Here is a 26049-nt window from a genome sequence, read left to right on the forward strand (position 1 = left end):
ACACTCAGCCATTAAACCAAGCTCTGACTATCAAAGAGGCTGCTTAATTTATTTTTAAGATTTTAGAATATTCCTATTCCATGACGGACATCCTTTCAATAACTGAATTTAATAAAGATGTACCTTATCAGGCTGTGCAGATAACATGAAGTCCTAGTACTAATGCTGTACAATATTCTTCAAACAGATTAGCAGGATGTGTGCTTCAGCAAATTTATTCTGTCTATCTCCACTGAATCAGCTGTCTGCTAATGCTTGTACAACTCATACACCAATAGTGTTATCATAAACACAATTTAATAGAGGTGACTTAGTGAGGCTAAATATAATATTCCAAAATGAACTGAAGGCTAAGGTATTGTCCACCATCTCTGAAAAATAATTACAATTAAGAGAGTTATGGCACATTTTGGAATCTACCAAGACAGTCTGCGGTTGTCAAAACAGATGTCTCTAAATGGAGTAATTTTTTGATGGATATGTTTTTGAGGTGCCATAGTTCTTGCTACCAACAGCAACAATAACATATTTCTGTGGCTTATTCTATGTGATGATATGGCAGACGAGTGATACTGATGGTTTTGATTATTTCAGTAGCAGTATAGAAACATGCTATGACTGTACTATTAATCATTTTTCCTAAATCCTCAAATTTTTTCCCCAGTGTAAAGCATAATTATGTGGCATAAGATTGATCTGGTTTATTCCTGTTTCTTGCATATACAAGGATATGTGTCTGTTCATATATTTACATTGCTGTCTGCATTTGAAAACATTTAAATTTTGGGAAGATATTCATATTGCAGAGGTATGACTTTCTCATTATGTGCTTCTGAAAATTGTGGTATTTACATACCTTTTTGATAAATTCTACTGTTTTTATTAAAATTACCAGCAGAAGAAAGAAATTACCAGAATTAACTTAATTCAAGTAGTTTATTTTCACTGATGTTGAATTTGACTTTGGTATTCATATCTCCACTTCAGAACTAATACAAAGACAACGCATGCAATTAGCAAGATGTAGAGTTCCCTCTTGAGCGGCAGTATTTTGGGGTTTCCGTTCTCTTAAAAAAATCTACTTTCCATTTGAGAAATGTATTTTGCACCCTTTCTACAGCCAAAAACAGTTAATGAGCTGACCTTGCCATCAGATCAAATAGCCTTAGAAAATGACTCTATTACTGTCACTTAACCATTTGTAGCTGAACATCAGAGCCTTACAAATTAAACAGGCATTACTGTTTGAACCATTATTTTACCACAATTGTCTGAAAAGATTAATTCCTTTTGGGGTGAGGAGGGGGGCACATTAATGGGTACAGACCAAGAGAGATTGTATGACCTTTTCAGAACTGGTGTGCTGAACTCATGGTCCCCCTTGTCACAGTTTAAAAACCAGAGGAGCTAGTTTAGAGAAGTTGTTAGCATTCCATTTTTATTATGACATTTCACAGTCATCCGATTTAATGTCCCTTGACCAGATTGTCCACTGTGAGACGATGGGCTTGAAATGTTATTTAGAGCATTGATAAAAGGTGAGCAGTTCTAAGATGACAGCGAGTCATAAGGCTGGTGGTGTGACATTAATTTTCTCCATAACAGAGATGGAATAAGACGTCATGGTGACAAGCTGTCAATCAGTACTAGCCCCTCAGTGTATCTCAATGCCATAGGATGGGGTATTGCTTCTCCCATAATAGAGCTGAACTGAGATGCTCTTCCTGACAGCTGCTGCAGCCATACAGAAAATATATTATACAGCCTTTCATTAAAAAAATAAAGAAGACTCATCTCCAGAGCATTTCAATCTTTACCCATCTATTGAGGGCTGAAAAGATTCCCAGCAAATCACAGATTCCTCTGCTATGGAAATTCTAGGCTTCAGAAACTATGTGGGTTTTTGATACCTTCAACAATAATCATAAATAAGAAGGCAGAATATCACCTGATAAACTATTACTTAAAGTTATATATTTAAAGTAATGTGTTAAAGTAATTTGCTTCTCCCAGAGCCTCTGTCGTGGCATGGTATTCATTTTCATCAGTATCCCTAGTCAGCATGTGTAGTAAAAGAATCTAAGCCAGCTACTTTCTGGAAATAAAAGTTCAAAAATTCTGTGGGATTCTAATAAAGATGTCAAAGCGAAATACAGCACTGGCACCCTTTTGAAGAGTGACCTAACCAGGATGAAATTTGGAAAAAGGGGGACTGTATGGCATCAGAGGAAGTGGGTGCCTTTGCTTGTCTTGCTTTGTATTCGGTTTTTGCTTTGTTTTATTTCTACAGCTTGGTGTTTTGGTCATTGGGAAACTTGAGTAGAATGTGGAAACATTTTTGTAAATCCTGTCATTTTCATCATGCATATTACAGCAGAACTATCTCTGTTCTGGTACCAGTTCTGATAAGAAGCTTCCAAACCCTGATCATCATTGTAATAAATGAAGGATGCCAAGATGCTTTTGAATTGTACCAGTGCTATCTGTAACACCATCTCTGCTACTCTCAGCTTGTAAGCACATAAACAAGGGGTTGAGTGTGTGCTGATTAAAGCTGACCATCAGTATTTTGAAGTCATATTTATGATGACTATTTTATTAAAATTGGTAAAAAATTATTTACTGCTATCCCATTATGACATGATGCATGTATATAACATATGGGCTACTACACTTAATTGGATTTTTAGTTCAGTGTAGCAAGGTCAAATCTTCACTGTAAATAGTAAGTGGTCAGCTGGGGTTTGTGAAATTAATATCTGTGATTTAACTGTTAGAATTATCTTATTAATAGAAACAGGGATGCATATTGTATGTGTAACATCTTAATGGATAGATTTTCTGTGCAAAAACATACTGTTGTTTTTGCAAGCTGACATTTAATATTTCATTTAAGCAGCATCTGTGGTTTTTAGATTCAGTGATGTAATTTATTCTCATTTCCCATAACAGTAAACTTTGCCTTTGTAATAAATTAGGAATTGTTGATTTGATGTTTTTCCTGGTGTTTGCTTTTTGTAGAAGTCTGTACATTGTCATAGGCAGTGGAAAAAGTTTCACCACATTAAAATTTTAGAAAAGACTACGGGCATTAAATACATTAGTCCAGATTTTAAAATATTTCAAAATAAAGGTATAGGCTAGTATTGATGAACAGAATTTGCAAAACTAACCACAAATGAGACCACATATATAGGTTTGCAAATCTAATTTTAGTTTATTCTTTTGGAGTTCCTCCCCTAGGTTATCTAAGAACTGAACAATAGAGCCAGGTTAGTTATTAATCAATTCCAGATTCAGAGTTGCATTCAGTGTTCTATCATTTAAAACTCTGCAAATTTTAAATAATATTAAAAGCTAGAGTTTGAGATTATAGCATGTCACATCTCATTAGTGCAGTACTCCCAGTTTGTTCGTTTTAGTTACTTGAAAAATGGGCAGCAATGGAACATGTTTTTTAATAAGCTTTCTAATTCTGTGTTGGATGAATAAATGCAAGTGTTAGTGTACTGTACTCTTTTTTCTTCCTCTTTTTAATACATGTAGATATTGAAGAAATTTATGCTGAAAAATATAATGATTTATGATAAGAGCTTTCTGCCATGGAATTGGCAACATATTTTAATTCTTTTTTTGTCCTTTCTGCATGTGATTATTATGAGCATTACTAAGTTTTTGTTATCCTCTTTTGATTGCTTTTGCTGATGTTATTCACAAGCTTATATAGGCATATATGGTTTATGCAAGCTTGCATATAATAGTCAACTACAAAAATCTAAATTGGCCCTAGGTCACTGCTCAAGACAATACTGGAGCCATCAAAGGGAAAATGTGAATATAGATCTTGCAAAATAATTCAAGGAGAAGAGTTGTTTCATTTTTTGCGTTAATTTTGTAAGTAACACTGCTGTAATTTCAAATTTCGAAGTACAGTTATTCCCACAGTATTGGGGGATAAATTCACTAATATTTGTCTTACATCTAATCACTCATATTCTAACTTTTCCTTTGTAATTTTCATTGATAAGTTAAAGCTGCAAAATACAGGAAGAAATGCAAACAACTGTACATTCTTCATTGAATAATGTTTAGAAGTCTGAGTATGTAGACAGAATTACAGTAACTTACATCTGGGCTAGGGAGGAGACTATTAATATTACTTTTGGTTAGTCTCTTTTGCAATCCAAAATTCTTTTTCTTTTTATTATTTTTTAGAGTCCAATGATGATGTTCCATAACATCAGCGATGTGGGATTTCTTCAGGTGAAGGTCATCAGGGCAGAAGCATTGATGGCAGCTGATGTCACAGGCAAGGATTCATTTAGTTTCTGTGACACTAAATACCGTAGTGAGATTTGGTTTTTTTTAGAACTGGGAAAAAAATGCTTAAAACAAAAGTCTGTCTAAAGTTTATATTCTGTTTGTGCACTTTCACCTTTTGCTCATTAATGAAAAAATCTAAACACAAACCAACAAAACTTTTGTAAGCAAGGCAGCAAGTAACTCTAATGCTAGCAGAGCCTTGTGTAGATTGTTTCTCATAAAGGTGAAATATGCATTTTTCTCCATCAGACATCCTACAAAAATTATGTAGAAGAAATTTCTTTTTTTAGTAGATGAAACTATACAAATTTATCAACATTAAAGCTGAATTCCAAGGGACAAGGCAAATAAAAGGTTCCAGACTTTACTACTTTAAAGCTGTTGCCAAAAGAGCCCCTTGATATATGTTAGATATTTAGCAAGGCTGTTGTTGGTTTCAGACATTTCAACTGAATGCGGTTTGCTGTAGCTTCTGCTTATCTTTTTAAGATAAGGGAAATAAGACTTTTTTTAAAATTTTCTATTTTACATTGTAAGTTGAATGGTTCATTTGACATATTGCTTTGCAAAATAAAGAAAAAGTATTTCAGCCATACTGACCATATTTCTGCAAAAATGTCCAAGTTATCTCCTTTAAGTACAATCACCTTCATACCGCCCAAGTTGAATGGTGCAAAATGAGCTGCATCTGTGTCAGAAAATAGCCTTCTCTGCTTAAAACAATAAAAAAAACTTTTAGAAATGGGAAGAAAATAAAAGGAAGCGAGAATAAATGTTCTGTTACAGGAGCAGATATAGATATAAAGCAGCTTCTTCAATTTTTAATATTTTTTGATAATTAACATGACTACCAGTATTTCGGAAAAGGTAATAGTGCAAACATTTTATTGCTGAAACTGATCATCCAGTTTGTGGCACACAAAATAACAGATTCTATTTTAGGTGAGGTTGTAGAAATGCTTCTAAAGATCCCTCCATCTGGTTTGACCTTATAATCCAATGTTGTCTGAACAGAGAGAGAGATTAAGTTATTCAGGGGCAAATGGGATAATTCAGTCCCTGACCTTGTTCAGTCTTCGACTTTTCAAATCAACATGTTATTTGTGCTGGCTGAACAATTTTTTTGGAAATATATTTGATTCAATTAAAGATGTACAGAGCTACCAAAAATTTTCAGACACTATGTTTAGGATGACAGACAGGAAGATGGGGAAGAGTGCTCAGTATCTTCCCTGTCCTGCATATTCTGTTTGTTAGTAAAAAAAAGCGTTTATACAGCAGACGTATTTTGTGAGATGGCTGCACATTCCAGATGTGACAGAAATCTTGTATATTCTGGACAAAAATAACCGGGTATTTTGAAAAGAGGATGAAGTGGTTTTACTATCTGCTGTAGTAGTTTAGCTATTTTTAGTAACTTGTAGTTATGTACAAGTCATTAATTTAAAATTAAACTTTATATAGTAATAGTGAGAAACAAAATAGGTATTTGGTGATTGTCAATAAACCATGTTTGTAAAAATTGTGTAAAACCTTGACCAACCTTTATTCAACTGAGTATTTAGTGTGGAGAGTGCTGTCATCATTGGTGTTACTTGCACCACTAAGGGTTGCTTCTGTGAGTAAAAGGTAAGGAGTAGTTTGCTCATCTTCCTGTACTGTGTTTTCAGAGTTAATCTTTTGCCCCTGAGTCTGAAAAGTAGCTAGAACAACGGTATAGTACCTGTGTGTTTTGCTCTGTTCCCTGTCTGCTGAACATATCCCATTGCACTTCCAGGAATAGTTTCATGTGAAGTAATAAATCAAAATTTATTAGTTTGAGCTGATTAGATTTTTAAAATCCTTAATATTCCATCATTAAACATAAGCACAGAGGGAAAAAGATTTCTGTAATCTTTTAAGTAGTCATCAATCTTACTACCATTGCAAGGATTTTTTTTCCTTTCAAAACGTGAAATTTTTCCATTGTACCATACATTGAGTAGCATTGTAATACTGTACTAACTCTGTGTGAATAAAGAGCAATTGAGACTCCTGTTGAATGAATGACTAAAAAGCACAAATTACTTTTTAATGAAACCCTCAATTCTACTCCTTTCTTCCGAAAGCTCATAGCCTCACTCAGTGGAATGCTGCTGCAGTAGATCAGTTTAGTTAAGCCCCTAATAAATTGTTGATAGCCAAAGGCAGTTATTTTCCTCCAGTTTCAGTAGTCTAATGTTGGACGGTGTGCTTCAAATCCTTAAGGTTAGTACAGATTTTTTTTTTTTTAAAACAGAGTGATTAAGGGCGGTGGTTCGGGTCTCAGCTTACAACCCCCCTCACATGTACATGCAATGAATAAGGTGCCAGGATGAGCTGAAATTTCACTTAAGTTGTAGGCAGGGGAGCAAGTAGAAATTACCAGTTTTGAAATGTGGTGCTGCTGGAACAAGCCATAACTGGATATTAAAAATACCCCAGAAAAGAACAGTCAGACAGACTTCTTGCTCAACCCACTTGCCAGGAGGTCGAGGAGAGAAAGAATGACTGAGGGGTTGAGAGACTCCTCACTGGTGCTTGAAAGCTCACCTTGGTTTTTGGTAGAGCTGAAAAATAGCGTATCTTTCAGGACCAGGGCCTTTGGGAAAATTGTTGGGTCTCTGAGGTTGTTTCCCCTAGAAAAACAGTGTCATTCCATGGTCAATACAGAATTTTAGGGATTCTACCAATGCAACATTATGTTCTGTTGGAAATTGTGGTCACAGCAAATACACCTTTCTGGAAATTATTTTTTAGCATAATTTTAGCATAATTTTTGGAAATTGTAATCTAATGAATGGAAAGATATTGGGAATGAAGTTTACTTTTTCCTTCTCTGTCTGAGAAGAAAGTTTCAACTGAATCTTCCATTGTGTTTTAGCTATTCAGTGCATGGCTGCTTTCTCTCTAAATCCTGAGCTACAAGAAGCTATTTTCCTGTTTCCATACATCTTTGCTTGCTTGTGGTATCTCTATCAGTCTTTCTCAAGGATTTGGCTGCTTGTAGAGCCCTGGCAGGATAGGTGCTGTGGCTGCTGTAACATCCTTTGATGTGAAGAGATTTTTTGATGGTTCAGTAAAACCTAAAGTATAATGGACTCATCATGACAGTTGGCTTCTGACGTTTATGCATATGGCTTTCACCTAACCCATATAAATTATGGGTAGTAAAGCAATAAGCCTTTCAGGGTGATATAGTTTAGTGTTAGGCGATAGTCAGATACATATATTCCCTCTGCAGCGTAGTCAGGTATGGGTGGGTTGTAGTGGAAGGCTGCTGGCTTTTCAAGGCTGTGCCTGTATCTCCTTTACTGGGGCAGATGCATTGCTGCTTTTCCTTGTGTCGTGAAATAAAATTCAAAATCTCTGCCTTACCATTGATAAAAAGTAAGCAGGGTGGGAAAAGATGTGCCACGGGTTTGATCGATCTCAGCAGAAGTGCTGGTTTTAAGGAATAATAGCAGTTCAGATTCATTAGCAGAGCAAAACTCAAGCTCCATAAGATGGCCTGAGTAGAAAATAGCTTGTTTTGTAGTCTTTGGGCTTTAATTAAGATGTGTTCAATTCTAGCCCCCTGGCTCCCTTCTTCCCCTGCCCCCATCCTTCTTGCTGTGTCACAGACCAGCGATCAGACGCTTTCAGATGGTCCAGCCCATGACTTTGACCTTCTGAGAGGTCTTGTGTTCCCTGGGGAACCGTTCAGCTCATGAGGTCTGATTTCACACTTCCAGGATGCCTTGGCTCTCATAACAATGACAGGGAGACAAAGCCCTTTAGAGTGGGCCGCATGGGGACTTGTTTAAATTGGAAACTAGAGAGGAGTCAAGGAACAAGGTTACAGGCTACAGAATAGTGCTTTTAATAAAGAGCTCACAGCTCTGGTTCAGCTCAAAGAGGGCTACCTCTGTACAATTAATTGAGACATTTATCTGGAGCATCTTAGGCCTCCACTTTCTCACAGAATTATGTGATAAATATCAGCTAAGAGGCAAATGAAATGTGCATGAAATGAATTTTTAACACTTTGATTACTGTGTCTTCAGTCTTCATTAGAAGTAAATTTATTTGTATTTCTGTCCTCATTATTAGTCAGTTGTCTGTGTTTTTTCTGCGTAGTGTGATTTCAGAACCTTATATATCAGAGTATCAGAGAGATTTTACTAAAGAGCTCGGTGATGTTTAGGTTTGTTTTCAAAAGCTTTTCAGGCTTTTTCTCCTCTAAAGAAGAGAAACTAAACATGGAAAATGAGTCAGATTTCCTTTTTTTTTCTTTTTCAGTTTTATGTCTGGAAGTCAGCCTCTGTTCTAAGAAAATTCCATGTTAAGATTTTGATTACAGTGCTTGAAAGTAGGATGAAGACACCAAGACAGCTAATTGTGCTGAATGTAAATGTCTTTTCTAAAATCTGTCCTGCTAAGCTGTCCTAACATCACATGTGCAAAAATGGTCTCTGAAATGGTTCTTCAAATGCTAGGAAATGTCAGAGTGATGAACACAAACATTAAATTCCCAAAGTTATGGAAGCCCATGCGTATAAAATTGAAGGAATAAATTCACAGGCCCTTTGGAAATACGGTTCCAAAAGTAATTTGCTCTGTCAATTAGTGCAAACAGATTTCAATATACACTTGAACTATCTCCACAAAATACAAAAATCTAGTAGATGGGCAGTATTCTATGGTAGATAAAATATTTCATCAAGTCCTATCATATAGGTCACCTGGAGACTTTGGTCCAATATCATGTACAGCAAAGCTACTGGATTTTAAGTACCAGTTCTAGCATAGTAATGGAAAAATCAGGATTTAAAAGATGTTTTTTAAAGATATTTTATTAAAATATATTTTTTGTTAAACATAGCATTTATAATTATACATACAGTGAAAAGATAGCTTGGGATTAATTTTTTTTTCTGGAAATATTCTGTGGAAATGAGTTTAACTTCATTGTGGCTTTACACTGACTTGCCTTGTAAGATACCTCAGGCATTCATGGTATCAGTCTGTTGCAACATGTTTGCATCAGCACAGATAGAGTGGAATTATAATTCCTATTTTAAAGATGGAAAACTAAGAAAGGTTAACTGCCTCAGCTAAGGCCAACAGAGCAAGTCCTTGTCAAAGGTGGCATTTCACTTGGGTTCTGTACTTAATCCATTAGATAAGGCAGCTTCTCATGCTATTGAGCCATTCCTCCTCCTGGCCAAAGGTCAGACTGACTGTTCTGCTGCAAGCAGCTGGCTGGCAGGGAGCTTGGAACAACATTAGTGACATTAGTGTCTGCATGAGTGGCACTGCCCCCCAGAGTCATGAACTGGCTGCCTTGTCTTCTAAAAAAATAAAGGCCTTTTTAGCTGTGGGGACTTAGATCCGTAATGGATAGGCATGGCCAGAGGTAGGGGAGAATCATAATAGCCTATGAAATATTCAAACAATATTTTGGCTTTCATAGCCATGTTAATGTTGGCTGAACTTTGTGAAGTTATGGTTTGAGAACTTGACTTCTAAATGTAGAAATGGAATTGAAATTCCTTATCAAGTTTTTTAACTGTCCAAAGCATTTTTAGTTCAATTTGGTAATGTAGTATCAATAATGCAAAAATAATATAATACTTAGTTTAGAATAAGGCTAGTGATCTGATTAAAGTTGATTCATGGTGTAGCTAATGCTGAAATTGACTTTTTATCAGTTTTTGTAACTTTATGAACTGTGAAATGGCAAAATTATAAAATTATTTGTTTCTCTGGAGTTTTACTGAAGCATTGCATGTTTTCCATAGCCATGATAGAAGTACCTCTGCAAGACTTATGGGTATCTAACCCAATGCTATCTGCTGCTCCTTGTGAGTTAATACATAAGAAGTGCAATAAGTTTTAGAGGACAGGTAGATCTGCTATGCGCTCTCTTGCTTGCATATACTCTGAAATTACATCAATGGTGATTCCTATGAAGAGCCCATGGCAGCCTTAATTAAGAGAGTAAGCCTTTCTGCAGTGACTGATGGTCTTTATGATTTTTCATTTTCTTTTCTACAGGATTCAGTGGAATTTCAGTGATCAACAGTAGAAAAGCATGATGTTTATTACTGTACACAAGTGTTTTCTTCCTTTCTAAAACAGAGAATTTTCCTACTGCATAAAACATAGATGTTTCAATTTTTTTTTTTTTTTTACTAAAGTCTTCTGTTTTACAATATTAACTGGTTAACATGTAGATGACATGCAGTTTTCTGGAGAAAAATGCCTGTATTTAATAGAGTTTTATAATAAAAAAAATCACAGTTGAAATTCTACAAAACATGGCAAACAAGATGGGCAAATTTAAGATTTGACAGCTTTTCATCAAAGAAGAGTCTGCTTTGTGTACAAGTGGAGCTAGGAAGTGAGTGCGAAAGCGCAATTATATTGAATTAAGTGTTTGAAAGAACTGCTATGTCTCAAAATTAATTTTTGCTGGAAAACAGTTTGCCAAGAATCATATTTATGTTGGACAGTTTGCACGTTGGGGACCATTGAAGGACAGGTCTATATAAATTGCCCAGAAATATAATTTATATCATATTGCAGTTTGATAGCTCTAACACTCAAATAAAGTTCATAATTAGACAAATAAAAGATCCTTGCATCTGAATTGGTCATGTGTCTTTACCATCTCTTGTGAAAAAGTAGTACTTTCGTAGTTGAATTTGAGATGACCCCCAATGGTTTGTTGTTGTACCTGCCCCCTACATTGGACAGTTCACCTCACTTCCAGCCTGGAAGGTAGGCTGCAGTGGTGGGTGTGAGACCAGTCCACCAGCCCATGACCATCATTATACGAGGGTTCACAAGTCACCTGATAGGTTTGGTGCTTCTTTATTAATTTCAGCATAGAGTGCCAGATGAAAGTCCTGTGGTTTTGAACTGATGGAAAGGGCCTTTCCCAGACTTTTCCACTAAAAAACACAGGCAATGTGGTGCTGTGGCTACCTGAGAAGAAAATCCAGAAGCTAAAATTGTGTGGAGATTAGGGCTTTGTTGTTTTGATTTTCTAACTATTTTGAGAAGCAGTTAAAGGTTGCTTTTATCAGTCACTATTTAGGTCTCTTGTCCATCATGAAAAAGTGCATTTAATATTTTCTTGCAGGAGAAAAATATTTAGGTGACCAGCCAAAACAGATAATGAATCTGAGCTGCCAACTAACTTTGATTTGTTTGTCAAGGACTTCCTGGGCTCTAAGGGCCTTTGAGTTTTGAAGAAAACAACAAATAACACATCTCTTGTTCCTGGTTGTTATCTCTTTTTGGAAAGGCTCTTTTTTGGGCTGATTGCAGGTTATGGGTGTACAGTTCATCTAGGGACATGTGGTAGTTCTGAGAAATAAGATGAGAAATAAAAGACTAAATTAAATTAATGTGTGCATGATGTGCAGTGTGAGGGACACACTGCTGACTGAAGTAAAATACTTTTCTTAGATCTAAGTAAGGTAATCTCAATTTGTGCTCTGGTCTTGCAATGTCTAAAGACATAGCATAGCACAAACAAGGATATCTGTCAAACTAGATGCAACATGTGGCCTAAAATTCAAAAGCTTCAAAGATAAATATAAGACAGAATTCAAAGCTTCAAAAGACAAATAGTTCTTTAGGGTTTTTCCAGTGGTGGCATACATTACGGAGTAGAACTCCTAGAGCTCATTCTCAGATAGTCTAGTTCTATAATGGGTAAAGGGGGAAAAGGAGTGAGGGAGATCTGTCAAAAGAGAAGTTGCTTTTCCTTCCAATTATGCATATTATGTATATTATGTATATTATGTATATTAGCAGTTTATTTCTATAATTTCAGGAGCCCTTAGGACTGTCCAAGTAGAGACCAAATAGCATGAGACCTTACTGCAACAGAGTGCATAAATGAGATTTTTGTATTGAGGTTTTCTGCAAGTTTGATTTCAGTAAGTTGAAAGATGTGTTTTGTCTTATTGCTACCTACTTTTATCATGAATTCCTGCAATCAGTGGTAAGGTGTGATAGCAGTTAGCCCCACTGTGGTCATGGGATACTCAAAATTTTCAGTGTTGGTGTTGGTGCTGCTGGGAGCATGCTTTTAATGTGTGCCTTAGGCAGGTGATGGTCATCTTACTCTTGTACAGCACTGACCACATGCTTAGGATTGTATTCAGAAGTTTGTTGTGGATGTCTGCCTGATCAATAGCTAAATGTCTGTAAAGTCACTGGAACAGTAGCTGGAGGCCTACAAAAAGCACAGAACAGGGATTGCTAGTTGGAAGATCCTCAGTAGATACAGAGGGTTTGGTGGAATTTCTTGACATATGACAGGTTATATACACTTATATACAACAGTTGTCGTTTAGTCTATAGTGAAAGGCATTGTCATGACAATATAATATAACTGATATAACTGAGCATAGGCAGCACAAGTCTAATCAGATACTTTTAGAAAGGATAGAGGGAGAGCACATACTCTTCTGAACATGTGTGATTCTTTTATATAAAAATGAGGAAAACCGTTTCTGTATCTCTTGTTTGAAATAACTAATCACATTAACTGACAAAAGTTGTCTGAAGCTGCCTTTGTTAGAGTGTGTTGTGCTTAAGATACTGGTTTTGAATAATATAGTGATGTTGGATCTTTTGGGTCCTCCTAGAGACCAAGGAGACCTAAGGACATTTTTTACTATTTTAGTGCTCTCTTAAGGCTTTCATTGGGAATGATCCCATAATTTGGAACACTCTTGCAAATGCAGCAGGTTGCCAAGGCTGTCAGTGAGAGTTAAGATTGCAGTTACTCTTTCTAATAATGACAACTTGAAAGATGATAGATAGACAGATTAGATAGATAGATAGGTATGAGTTTCAAGTCTTCGTGCATTGCTCTGTCTTTGTCTTTCTGGATCATGTTTATTTATTTGTGTTAGTGTTTTAATAATGTTTGCACATACCTTATGTTTAGCCTGTCAGCAATGAGTGGTGCCTTTCAGATGCCCATCTTGGTTATGAGTGTTTTAGCATATGGAAGAAGTGCCCGTAGGCAGTGGTGAAGGTGCATATGGGAACTTCATAACCTCTTTATATGATAAAACCAATATTCCTTAGCAGAGATGTTCAAAGCTGGGAGACTTTGTCAGCCATGGTATTTGAACCTTCCATTGAACCATTTCATGATATTGCCTCTATTCAAATTTGTTCTTGTAATATTTTCAAATCATAGGAGAAAGGAGGTATGAAACGTTGACTGTCAATGAGGGATTTTTTCATTTCTGAAAACCGTTTGTCTTTGTTCTGATTGAGGATCTCTGTAATTAATGTTACATATTATTGATTGATACCCATATAAATCTATAAGAAGAGTCATTGAAAAAGTGCATGCCAAGATGCACAGAAAATAAATAAATGTAGTAAATACCCTCTCTTTATTTCTAAGCGATGGCCTGTATATGCTGCAATGTAAATTTCCTGTGTCTGTATATGTTTCATAAGCTCAACTCACATTGCACCACCATCTGCAAATATGATTGATAATACTTCAAAAAATGACATGTAGTAGTCCACCTGCTGTGTCAGTGCTGCCTTGTTATTTTAACTATCTTCTGGTTGCTTCTTTTTCAAATACTGAAAGCTAAAGAACTCCAGTAATATAAATAGTTTAGGTTTCCTACTACCATTTAGCCTCATGAAGTAGGAAAACCTTGAGATGTGTGGCACATCCATTTCTGCTGACTAATGAATTGAATCATTTTTCAATGGGAAACATTCAGCAATATATGATTTTCTAGACAAGGTAAACATTAATCAACTATGATTCACAATGTGTTTAAAACAATTATTCTTTATCATTAAAGTTAATAATATGCACATCAACCCTTGATGTAGTCAAAATCAATACTGCAGTTTGGGAGATGTGGTCCCTAGACAGCTTTGTCTAAGTATTGATTTCATTGTCATTTGTATAAGGTGTGAAACAAATTATGTGCTTCCCTAATATCATTAATGTAGCCCCACTAATGTAGCTACTGTAGCTACTCAATTTATGGTTTCTAATAATGCATGAAAAAATAATACACAATTATTGAAGACATTGTGAAATACAATTGTATAGTATGCTAGATTTAATTGTGGAAGGCCAATGTCAACATTCAATATATTTTGAACAGTTTACTTCCCAAAAAAAAGTCTGGAGAAAAGAGCAAGCCAGGAGGTACTATGCAACTCAATTGTTCATTTACATCAGACAAAGTTCCCTTGGGTCCAGGCAGCTGCAATTTGTTGTTCGGCCTTCTACTTACATGAAAATAATGTGTACACTTGTACTCTGCCAAAGGCAAAGGTTACTCCCTTCAGTTACTGGAGAAAATAAAAATATAAAAGCAGGATAGCATGTCTCTGTCTTGGAGAGCATTTATAGCTCTTGCCATTACTGTCATAATTTGAAATATTAGTTAAATAATTTAGTCCACAATGTGATTGCTTCCCTTTATTACCTCTTTATTGAAAGAGATCTTCCCACCATACCCCTCATGTTCTCGTTAGTGTTCTTTCCATCATAGGTGTTCCTTAGGTCTACCTCGCTACCCCTTTTTAACCTTCTAGGAAATTTCAGGATTGTCCTGAAACCCTGCAGATACCCATCCCATCACCCTTCCTTCCTACCACTTTGGAGAGCTCCTTTTTCAGACAGCCAAGCTGTTCTTAAGCATCAGATTCAGGTGTCTACTTTTCTTCTTATCCTTTTGTCCTAATTTAGGCCAAAGATGTGTGAGGGCAGAGCCTGGAGCCATGTGGGCCTGTCTAGATTGTTATTCTGTACCACTCAAATCATCGCTGGCGTGTGGAAGTCAGGGAGTCTCACTTCCGAGATGAAGAGGTCATGGCTTCTGGTGGAGGAGAACGGGCAGTGCAGAGGTTTAGCAGCCATTTTCTCCCTTTCTGGGGGAGTGTGTGGTGACTGGAGTCGTGGGTTGGTGCTGGCCCCGACTGTAGGATTTGTCTGCCATTGTGGTTTTTTTCATTGTCTTGGTCTTGGGAAGAAAAAGTGCAGGTGTGGAAAGTTTGTGTGTCATTGTTTTTCATTGTCTCAGGCTTGTGGGAAAAAACGTAGTGGAGGGAGTGGTGGGGTGGCACTGTCTGTGGAGGTGGTTCATGGGACTCAGTGAGCATTTTGCATGTAATCACCCTCTACACTGTTACTGTTTGCTTCTTATCTCATTGGTCTTTCCAGTAAGTTGTTATCTCAACCCATGATTTTGTTTGTCACCTGCGGGAGGGGTTGGGGGGGGAGAAAAGCTGTTGCCTGTGGTTTAATTTCCAGGTGGGCTTAAACCATGACAGCCTTTAATTGGTATCCAGTGTGGGGCCTGAGGGTTGAGATTACAATAAATCTATAGAGAATTGGTTGGAAACAATTTTTACCTAGGTATTTTGTATGAAGTATGGAGCCTCATGCTTCCAATATTGCTTGCCTTTTCATTTGTGTGTGGTACCGAACCCTGTGTATACTCCTGCATGTGCACTATGTGCCCATTACAGTGCTCTTTTTGAGAGCTGGGAGAGTAATCAGGATTTCTTTGTTGATGCACTGTGTGATGGCAGCTTATGGCATGATAATATCAAGGGCAATGAGGGTCACTTGGGATGTGTATTCAGTGTTTTCTTCTGCCCTGGTCTTGGGTGCTACCTTTGGGAATTCATAAATAAAATCATACTAGGCCCAGGCCTGTGGGGGGGAGCAAGGGAGGATGATTTTCCCCAGACTTTCACCCTCTTCCCTCAGGCTTACAGCAGCTTTTGAGAATTTTGACTTCCCTTTGGATGTTAAGGAAAGCATGATCTTGTTGCTAATTCTGCCAGGTCTCCTCAATTGGTCTACACCGTGTTTAGATTTACAAAAGAGATTTCTATGAAGGTCATTCAGAGATTTGCCTGGAGGATGCATAGTCATGAGTACCATGGAATGTGAGAAAAAATGGGCCAGTTTTGCAGGAAATTCTCTGCTCCAATAGTTTGGAAGTCACCTCTCAACAACTACAGCATCTTGTTAAAGTGGCAAGGAAAATGCTGTGACAGCTCCAGAGAGGAGCAACTTTTTCCAGTGTCTTGAGCCCTAGCTACAATTTTTCAGAAACTGCTCTTCACTAGAGAGCACCCTCAGGGGGAGGAGGAGGAAAGCAGACCAACAGGCACCACGGCCACTCAAACTGCAGCTGAACCAGAGGAACAACCTGTGCTGGTAGCAGCTGCCCCTGTACAAAAGAAGAAACCCAAGACCATATCAGTTCACATAGGGATGCAGAGGAAGCAGGACCTTCATCCTGGAACAGCAGGAAGAGGCAGGGCCAGAGATAATCACCAATCCATATCCCTGGGTGAGCTGTGATATATCTGAAGAGATTTCAGCCACCAATTGGGTGAGCCCCTACTGACCTGCCTGGTCTGATGCTGAGATATTGAAGCCAATGATATGAAACTAAACTGTAGTGAAGCCAAGCACCTGGGATCCCTTCCCCAGGATGTGGGTGTTGACAAAGGCATTTGGAAGAGGACAGAAACACTCAGCCTTTGGAGGTGACTCCTTTCAAGTGTGAGAGAAAGGTATTCTCTCAAGGATGATCTAGTAGTATACCCAGGCAGGTGGGACACCGTGGACAAAGGTATCCAGTACCTGAGAGAATTAGCTGTGCTGGAGGTAATCTATAGGGATTCAAATAAGGAGCAGTCCCCTGTAGATCCAGATGAGGTCCAGTGTACACAATCCATGTGGCAGAAGTTTGTATGGAGCTCATCATCATCGTACGCCAACTCACTGGCATTGACGTCCATGAAAGGGGAGCAAACAGTGCTTTAGGTGATACCCTGGCTCCAGCAATCAGAAGATCATATTTTTCTTCCTCCTTTTCCTTGCTCTGTCCAAGACTGAAGACAGAATAAAAAAAATTTAGGAAACTAGAGAAAACATGTCCCACACCACATCAGTATGGACAATAGCAGTCTCTGCTATTGGGACCAAGCAGCCCCCAGAGAGAGGGTACACACCAAAAGGTAACCTGTGGTTTTACCTGCATGACCACAGAGAGGAAGTGGGATAAAAAACCCACCTCTGCCCTGGCAGCATGGATATGTGAGTTGAGAGGAAGAACAACCACTGCAGAAAGTTCTTCAAGGAGGAGATGCTACTCCAGTTTCCAGTGGGCAAGTCCTCAGACCAAAGAGCTGATGTTAGTTTCAATCCCCTTGAAGGGACCTCCAGACCATATTTACGAACAGGGAACAAGTACTATGACCAGAATTAGAGGGGCCCTTCCTCCAGCCAGATGGAGGAAAGGGACAATAGTATCTACTGGACTGTGTGGATCCAATGGCCTGGCATGTCAGTCCCACAGGAGTATCAAGACTTAGTTGACGCCAGCACACAGTGTACCCTGATGTCATCAAGATATGTAGGGCCAGAATCTATCTCCATTTCTGGGGTGATGAGGGTATCCCATCAGCTGACTATATTGGAAACTAATGTAAGCAAGAAAGAGTAGAAAAAACACCACATTAAAACTCGTCCAGTATCCTTGGCTCAGGTTACCTCAGGAGGGGATATTTCAAGGACCCAAAAGGACATGGCTGGGCTTTCTGGGTAGCTGCTGTGGGGATAGAGGAAATTAGGCTGCTGAACACCTTACTTGGTCTCTCAGAGGACCCTTCTGCAGTGGGTCTGCTGCGGATTGAAGAACAACAGGTACCAATCACTACAACAGTGCACCACTGACCACACCACTCCAGCTGGGACTCTGTGACCCCCATCCATGAGTGATTCCTGAACTGGAGAGCCAAGAAGTGGTCAGGAAGACTTGCTCACCCTTTAAGAGTCCTATATGGCCAGTGTGCAAGTCCAGTGGGGAGTGGAGACTGACAGTGTACTACCATGGCCTGAATAAAGTCACACCACCACTGACCGCTTCTTTGCCAGGTGTGCTGGAACTTCAGTATGAACTGGAGTCCAAGGCAGCAAAGTGGTGCCACCACTGACATTGCTAATGTGTTTTTTTCCATGCCTCTGGCAGCAGAGTGCAGGCCACAGTTTGCTGTCAAGTACACCTAAAACTGACTATCCTCGGGGTGGAAACCCAGGCCTACTCCTTGTCTTGAACTGATCCAGATTGCACTGGAAAAGGGTGAGGCTCCAGAACACTTTCAAGACATTAAGTATGTCCTTGTGTGGGACAACACAGCCGAGAAAGTTCTTGAGAAATGGGAGAAGATAATCCAAATCCTCCTGAAAGCTGGTTTTGCCATAAAGGAAAGTGACATCAAGGGACCTGCCCAGGAAATTCAGTTTGTAGGAGTAAAATGGTGAGATGGAGTCATCAGGTTCCAATGCGGTCAATAAAGTACCAGCTATGTCCTCACCAACCACCAAGAAGGAAATACAGGCTTTCCTAGGCATTGTGGGTTTTTGGAGAATGCCAACAGTCAGATTGCAAACCCTCTTTATCATGTGTCACAAAAGAGGAATGATTTCTAGTGGGGTTCTGAACAACAACAAGCTTTTGAACAAATTAAACAGGAGATTGGTTGTGCAGTAGCCCTGGGGCCACAAGATAAGATGGGAAAGATGTGCTCTACGCTGTAACTAGGGAGAATGCTCCTTTCTGGAGTCCGACAAAAATAACCTATGGAGACTCATGGATGAAGCCTGGGATTGTGGAGTCAGGGATACGAAGGATCTGAGGCCTACATCCTAATTGAAAAAGAGGTCTTGGCAGCATATGAAGGAGTTCAAGCTGCTTCAGAAGTGATTGGCACCAAAGAACAGCTCTTTCTGGCACCTCAACTGCCAGTGCTGGGTGGGATGTTCAAGGGGAAAGTTCCTTCAACACATCATACCACTGATGCTACATAGTGTAAGTGGATCGCTCCGATCACAGATGGAGCTCAAACAGGAAACCCAAATCACCAAGTGATCTTGGAAGTTACCATAAACTGTCCTGACGGCAAAAATCTTGGATCATCATCATCATAAGAGAAAGAGATGGTGGCGTGCTGAGGAGATGATATAATCAGCTACCTGAAAATGAAAAGCAATACACTCCCTTCTCTGAGGGTTCCTGCTGTATTGTAGGGACAAATTGAAAATGGAAAGCTGCCATATGCAGTACTATGTGGCAAGTCGCAGCAGGTAGTGAGGGACAAAGTGGATCAAGATGCAGAGCTGAAAGCCATCCAACTGACTTTAGATGTCGCTGAACAAGAGAAATGGCTAGTGCTCTACCTCTACACTGACTGATGGATGGTAGCAAACACTCTGTGGAGGTGATTAGACCAATAGAAGAAGACTAATTGCCGTGCAGAGGTAAACCCATCTGGACTGCTGAATTGTGGGAGGATGTCACTGCCTGTGTAGAGAAGTTGGCTGTAAAATTGTATCATGGATATGCACATGTACTCAAGAGTCAGGCTACAGCATTGCAAGAACAGACAAGTGAATTAAGCTGCCAAGATTAAAGTACCTGGTGGATCTGGACTGGCAACATGAAAGTGAATTTTTTCTGGCTCAGTGGGCCCATGATGCCTCACGCCATCAGGGAAGAGATGCAACATATAGATGGGCACATGGTCAAGTGGTGGACTTAATGATGGACACTATTTCCCAGGGGATTGATAACTGTGAAACAGGCTTTGTGATCAAGCAGGCCAAGCAAGTAAAGCCCCTGTGGTATGGTGGATGATGGTCAGAATATAAATATGGGTAGGCCTGGCAGACTGATTACATCGCACTCTGCAAATCTGCCAGAGTAAGCGCTACGTGTTGACAATGGTGTAAAGAACCGCCATCTCTGGATGGCCAGAGATGCACCCTGTGGCTCATACCACTGCCTGGAACACCATCTTGGGCCTTGAAATCAAGTCCTGTGGTGATATGGCACCCCAGAAAGAATTGAAAATTGAGTTGTACAACAGGACATATTTCAAAACTAACCTCAGAGACCCCTGGGCCAGAGAGCACAGTATTGAGTGGGTATCATATTCCCTGTCATGCACCAGCCTCTGGGAAAACTGAACAGTACAATGGACTGTTAAAAACCACATTGAAAGCAATGGGTGGTGGGACCTTCAAACATTGGGATCTACATTTAACGAAGGGCACCTGGTTAATTAACGCCCGAGGCTCTCCCAGTCAAGCTGGCCCTACCCAATCAAAACCTCCACATACTGTAGAAAGGAGTCAAGTCCCCATGGTACACATGAGAAATGTGTTGGGGAACACAGTTTGGATTAGTCCTGCCTCAAGCAAAGGCAAACCCACCCATGGGATTGTTTTTGCTCAAGCATTTGAGCACTCTTGGTGGGGGATGCAGATGGATGGGGAAACACGATGTGTACCTCAGGGGGACTTGATTTTTGAGTGGGAATAGTCTGTAATGTCAGACTGTGTATGTAATGTTGGTGTCTGAATGACCCTGCTGCTGTGTGCCATAACTACCATGGCCAGTGAGTATGGACTGCTCCAGATACACCAGTCATGAGCTCATGATGCACCTTGCAACCACCTGACAGCACAGCAGCCCTCCTGCCCTGGAAGACATCTAGGACAGAACCCACAGGCATGGACTTAGTGAACACAACAGACATCTTGGAGGGACAACCATTGACAATGGAAATGATACCTATGCTTGTGTATATTTTTTAGTGTATATATCTTTGTAAATACTTGGAAGGTGTAGGCTCTGGCTATGATGTAGATGGTATAGAATAAGGAGTGGGTATTGCCCTAGTTTAGGCCAAAGATGTGTGAGGGCAGAGCCTGGAACCATGTAGGCCTGTCTAGATTGTTATTCTGTACCACTCAAATCATTGCTGGCAGGTGGAAGTCATGGAGTCTCACTTCCGAGATGAAGAGGTCATGGCTTCTGTGCTAGTTTGAAAACAAACCAGTGAGAGGCACCAAGTCAGAATAACAATTTAATGGAAATTAAAGAAAAGGAAACTGAGTCCCTATTAGGCAGGGTAGTGGTAGCAGTCTGGTGGAATGGTGGCTGCAATCCTCTGAAGTGGTGATCCTGTAGTAGAAGGGGTCTGCTCTTCCTCAGAAAGTCCAGCGGTGGCTGTGTAGCTCCTGTCCTCTGGAAATCCAGTGGAACCCCCGTCCCTTTGGTGCTCAGAGTCCCAGTTATATCCACGATGGGATGCTTGGTTCCTCCCTCTGGTTGGAGCATCTCACAATGGGGTAATGAGTCATGAGGCCAAGTGTTGATTAGGCTCGTTAACAGAAGATAGTCTGGAGGGAGTTATCTCTGAGTCATGCAGCAGGACAATGATGGGCCATTAACAGCAAGATAGTCTGGGGGGAGGAGGCAAGGAAACACTGCCCCATCTGATTTCAACAGCTCATGAGGATGGTAATAGAATACACCTCAACCGAGGACAGCTTCTGGTGGAGGAAAACAGGGACAGTGCAGAGGTTTAGCAGCACTTCTCATTTTCTCCCTTTCTCTTCTTCACATTTTCTCCCTTTCTGGGGGAGTGTGTGGCAAGTGGAGTAGTGGGTTGGTCCTGGTCCTGACTGTAGGATTTGTCTGCCATTGTAGTTTTTTTCATTGTCTTGGTCTTGGGGAGAAAAAGTGCAGGTGTGGAAAGTTACTGTTTGTTTTCTAATCTCATTGGTGTTTCCATTAAGTTGTTATCTCAACCCATAATTTCTGTCTTTTGTTTCTCTCACCTGAGAGAGGGGTTGGGGAAGAGGGGAGCAGCTTCCAGGTGGGCTTAAACCATGACTCCTTTCCAAAAACAAACCTTGAAAAGGTTAGTGTCGTAGTGTCAGTTTAATGGTTTACCACTAAACTTGCAGTTATTACCGGGTTTTTTGTGCTTTCCTTAGTATCTACACACTGTTCACCTGCAGTCTTTTGCTGTAAGCAGCCTATTTCATATATAAGCACACACAAACACACACACACATGAACACTTGCTTTGTCAATTCCTTTTCTTTAAAGGAAAAGAAATAATCCTCCATATCCATTTCCGTTATCTTGCTTGATGCATTTTCAAAGCAGCAACTTCTTACTTTCTCCTTTGGTGGCTTTCATGCTGAGGGACCTCTTTTTAAATATAACCAAAACTACTTGATTATGCTTTAACATATAATAAAATATCAACCATGTCTGACTTTCTGTTGTGCTGTGACTACAGCCCATCATTCCTGCCCATATCATCTCATTGTTTGATTGTACTTGCCCACTTTGTCTTATGTTAGGCTCTTATATGAGGCTGTCTTTAAGATTCTTTGATTTTAGGGAGAGGATTTGTTTACAGTGTGAAACATAATACAGCATAATAGTCTTTGGATAATTTTTGTAGGTGCTATGTTGTTACAAATAATACAGAATAATACATTTCCTTCTTACCAAAATACTCTCATTATGTTATCCTTAAAGTCAATGGAGAACTGGTACCATTGAAGTAAAGTTCTCTTAGCTGTCTCACAAGGGTGCCTGGCAACCTTTAGGAACATGCTGTTTTTCATCAGAAGAGTTGGTATAGTGATTTTTTGTCTTTTTTTTTTTTTTTTTTTTTAAGACTAAGGAATTGTTCTTTTAGCAAAGAATGTAAATAGGTTATGGAGATGAGTAGCCTGTTATGAATATCTTGAATATAGTGCAGACCATTACAGTGAAGCTCAGAAAATGAGAAACAACCCCCCAAACTTGTTTTTATTTAAACTTTGCTCACCATTTGTTTTTGTAGCTCGTAAAATTCATTCCAAATTTTCTTTTACAGGTAAAAGTGACCCATTTTGTGTAGTTGAACTGAACAATGACAGACTGCTGACACATACTGTCTACAGGAACCTCAATCCAGAATGGAACAAAATTTTCACATTGTAGGTGTTTGTATTTAAATTGGGGGAACGGATGGGCAGTGAGTTTTGGTCACTTTTTGGAGGTGAGGGTGTTGGAGGGGGATAAAAAATACTTAGTGGTAGTTCTAAAGAAGAATAGTGATGACATACTGATATTTCTAAACTGAACATCTGAATGCATTTTGAGGATTAAAACCACCAAAAAAATTAAAGAGGTGACATCATTTTAAATGTAAAGATGCCAGGTCTGTTTCTTGGAAACCAGGTGTGAGTAATTCTATGCACACCAGACTCCTGTTAGGTTCAGCAAGACTTTCAGGGGCCAAATCCAGTGTGATGGATTTGCCCCTGAAGTTTAGAGTGGGGGAAAAAAGATACTGTGATTATGACCTTCATTAAAATGTGGTTGTTAACTGTAAAAATCATTAGATAACTACATAAAGTTAGAAATTCTATTTGCATTTATACTCCTCTGAATTATGATGAAATACTTTCCACTTCTTGTTTCCATTTACCAGCTGCACTTCTCACAATACCATTGAGTATCCTACTAGTACAATTCAGCTGTTGGGTAAAATGCAGTCTAGAACAGTTTATTGGGAAGTGATGTGATTGGTTCTTTTATCCTTGTGTTCTTTTGAAGACACTAAAAGGCTTTGACAAAATAGAAAAAAAAGTCTTCCACAAACAAAATGTCCTTGCTGTTTGCCTTGCTCAATTGCCTTTTTTTTCTCCCTTCTCGCTATCTGACTGTAATATGACACCAATGAGTAGAAAAAACTTATCATTGCAGGTCTCACTGCTGCTGAAATCAGTAACAATCCTCTGCAAAATGAGTAGAAGCTTTAGTTTTGTGTACACTTACTTAATTTTATCGTGCATGAAAATGCTTTATTTTGCCCTTTATCTCAAAACTCAGTGTGATTTTAATTTTTGTTTTCCCCTCTAGATTTGTCATTCACATATTTAGCATCCACAGGTTTTCTTGACCTGCAGTGAGCTCTCAGAAAGGAATTCAGAACAAAAGAAAAAAACTCACAGTAGTTGTACTTTTCAACAGCTTATTATTGTAATTCTCATTTCTGTATCTGCAAAACCATGCCAAATTGTTCATTAATATATTTATTATTATTTATTAATAGAGCCAGTATCTAATCATCCTCTACTTCTCGACAGTGTTCTCTGCGCAAGGAATTGCCTGGATTTGTAGAGGACAAAAGACTAATCAGAAATCAAATAGAAAACCTCTAAAGGCTTTCAAGGCCTTCGTTCTATGTACATTTGCATTTATCCTCAGATTTCATAACTAATTTTTGGGCTAGCAGTCCATCATCTGGAGGAGCATATTTTACTGAAGCTAAACTGCTTTGCATGAATTTTTATTTCCCGGATCAGCCATTCAATCAAACATGAGTTCTCTCAAATAATTATTTTTAATCAAACAAGGAATATTAATTTTTCACCCAAAAAAGTGACATTTCTTGTGCGTGGCAATGGAGTGTTTAATAGCTTGCATTCTTTTTTCCTCAGTTGTACCTGAGAGATGCAATGTTCCATATTGTTTGTAATTTGTTCCATATTTGCTGTAATTTGTTGTGTATTTGAATTAAACAAGGATTTCCGAAATAAAGAGCTTGTTCTAAGTGCAAGGATATGCCCTTGTAGCTTGTAATTATTTCCACTAACAAACCTACAGGTTTCACAGTATTTGCAGTAAGAATTGCCACAAGGGTAGCAGCGTTTAAGAGTAGCTTTTAAAAGCTCTCAGTCCTCCTGCTAGTGGCTGTAAATCCCCCAGTGCTGCTCCTTCCAGGTCAGGCAGTGCAAATCCCAGGTAGGAGATTTAAAGCAACATCCTTCAGAAACCTTCAGTTGGAAAAGCCATGCAGAGAGAGAGAAAGAGTAATCATTGGAGCCCTTAGAAAGCATTTTGGTTATATGCAGAAATGTGTCATTTACTTAAGTTCAGTTCTCCTCCATGGCTTGGAAAAATAGACGGGTATCTGTGCTAACCTTTTACAGTTTTGTCCTTGGTACCCACTGGTGTAAGTGACTTCTTTCTTGTGTGTGTACTTCTCTTTTTGTAGCAATATAAAGGACATCCACTCGGTGCTTGAAGTGACAGTTTACGACGAAGACCGCGATCGAAGTGCTGACTTTCTAGGCAAAGTTGCTATACCATTGCTGTCTGTAAGCTTCATTCACCTGACATACCGCTCTGAATTTTTCCTGCTGAAAGGGGGAAAAGAGAAAAAAAAATAAATTTGCAGCTCTGAGTCTGTCATTTCTCAACCAAGGTCTGTAATAAGAACACTAAAATTTTAACATACTCTATTCACGGCCATGTTGAATCCCATGATAGTTAATTTTTCCTGACAGACTCGGTCCTGGTAATGAACAGGTACTTGTCAGACTTGCCACAGTTGTTTTGGGTTCTCTGTCAGTTTCAGCAGCTGGGGGTCAGGGGTCACCGGGGGGGTGTATTCAGCGGAGACCGCGAGACAGACGGCTGTCATGTCCTTTTCCTGCAGATTCAAAATGGTGAACAGAAAGCCTACGTCTTGAAAAACAAGCAGCTGACAGGGCCAACAAAGGGGGTCATCTATCTTGAAATAGATGTGATTTTTAATGCTGTAAGTCTTAACTTTGGGTTTTTTTGTACTGCTAAAGAGTTCAGTTTCATGAAAGCTTTTGTTCCTGATTTGTAGAGAATTTCTGTCATTCCTCATTTTCTCTAAGCCTTGATGTATGCTACAGAATACTCTTCTGCCACTGCTTGGCACACCCACTCTTTTTGTTGCTGTTGCTGCTATTGCTGCTATTGCTGCTAATGTACAGAGCAGCAACTCTTGTCTCTTTGTATG

General features: G+C 39.1%; 1 protein-coding gene across 3 annotated transcripts in view; it reads left to right on the plus strand.

The window, feature by feature from the left end:
• Positions 1-26049, plus strand: part of MCTP1 (multiple C2 and transmembrane domain containing 1) — a 235301-nt gene that overhangs the window by 108335 nt on the left and 100917 nt on the right. For all 3 annotated transcript variants that reach the window (XM_069000758.1, XM_069000759.1, XM_069000760.1), the window contains 4 exons: positions 4216-4309; positions 23104-23206; positions 25273-25375; positions 25717-25818. In XM_069000758.1, the coding sequence (XP_068856859.1) occupies positions 4216-4309; positions 23104-23206; positions 25273-25375; positions 25717-25818 (402 nt within the window). The remainder of the gene's footprint in view (positions 1-4215; positions 4310-23103; positions 23207-25272; positions 25376-25716; positions 25819-26049) is intronic.

This window comes from Aphelocoma coerulescens (assembly GCF_041296385.1).
Source record: "Aphelocoma coerulescens isolate FSJ_1873_10779 chromosome Z unlocalized genomic scaffold, UR_Acoe_1.0 ChrZ, whole genome shotgun sequence".
Classification (NCBI taxonomy): Eukaryota; Metazoa; Chordata; class Aves; order Passeriformes; family Corvidae; genus Aphelocoma; species Aphelocoma coerulescens.